Below are 311 nucleotides of genomic sequence, written 5' to 3'. Positions count from 1 at the left end.
CAAAACCACAGCTTAACTAGCACGAACATAACGGGAAAAAAATAGAATTACCTTCTGAACGAACAACTGCGCGCATTCCTCATATATTTCGAGTTGCTTGTTCAAGTGAGAGACAATGTACTTCGCGGCGGCCACTAGTCTCTCGTCGCCGACGGGCACCTCGCTCTGGTGTTCACAGGTGCAGTAATGTTCAGGAATGGAGGCGTCCGCGCACGTTCTGTTCACCGGGATTTCTCTGAACAGACTCTGGCCATGTCGGAGGGGGGGTAGGCTACGAGAGACGGTGGGAGGGAGTTATTATTGTTGTTATT

At 50.5% G+C, this 311-nt stretch overlaps 1 protein-coding gene across 1 annotated transcript in view; it reads right to left on the bottom strand.

The window, feature by feature from the left end:
* The window catches only part of LOC119588087, a gene marked incomplete at its 5' end in the record, with an annotated part of 20,276 nt that overhangs the window by 3,960 nt on the left and 16,005 nt on the right, over window positions 1-311 (bottom strand). Inside the window, 1 exon segment of the mRNA XM_037936796.1 lies at window positions 52-271. Coding sequence (XP_037792724.1) covers window positions 52-271 — 220 coding nt within the window.

The sequence above is a fragment of the Penaeus monodon genome, chromosome 23 (genome assembly GCF_015228065.2).
Source record: "Penaeus monodon isolate SGIC_2016 chromosome 23, NSTDA_Pmon_1, whole genome shotgun sequence".
Lineage (NCBI taxonomy): Eukaryota > Metazoa > Arthropoda > Malacostraca > Decapoda > Penaeidae > Penaeus > Penaeus monodon.
The sequence above is the reverse complement of the archived record's forward strand: the minus strand, read 5'-3'. Positions and strand labels throughout refer to the sequence as shown.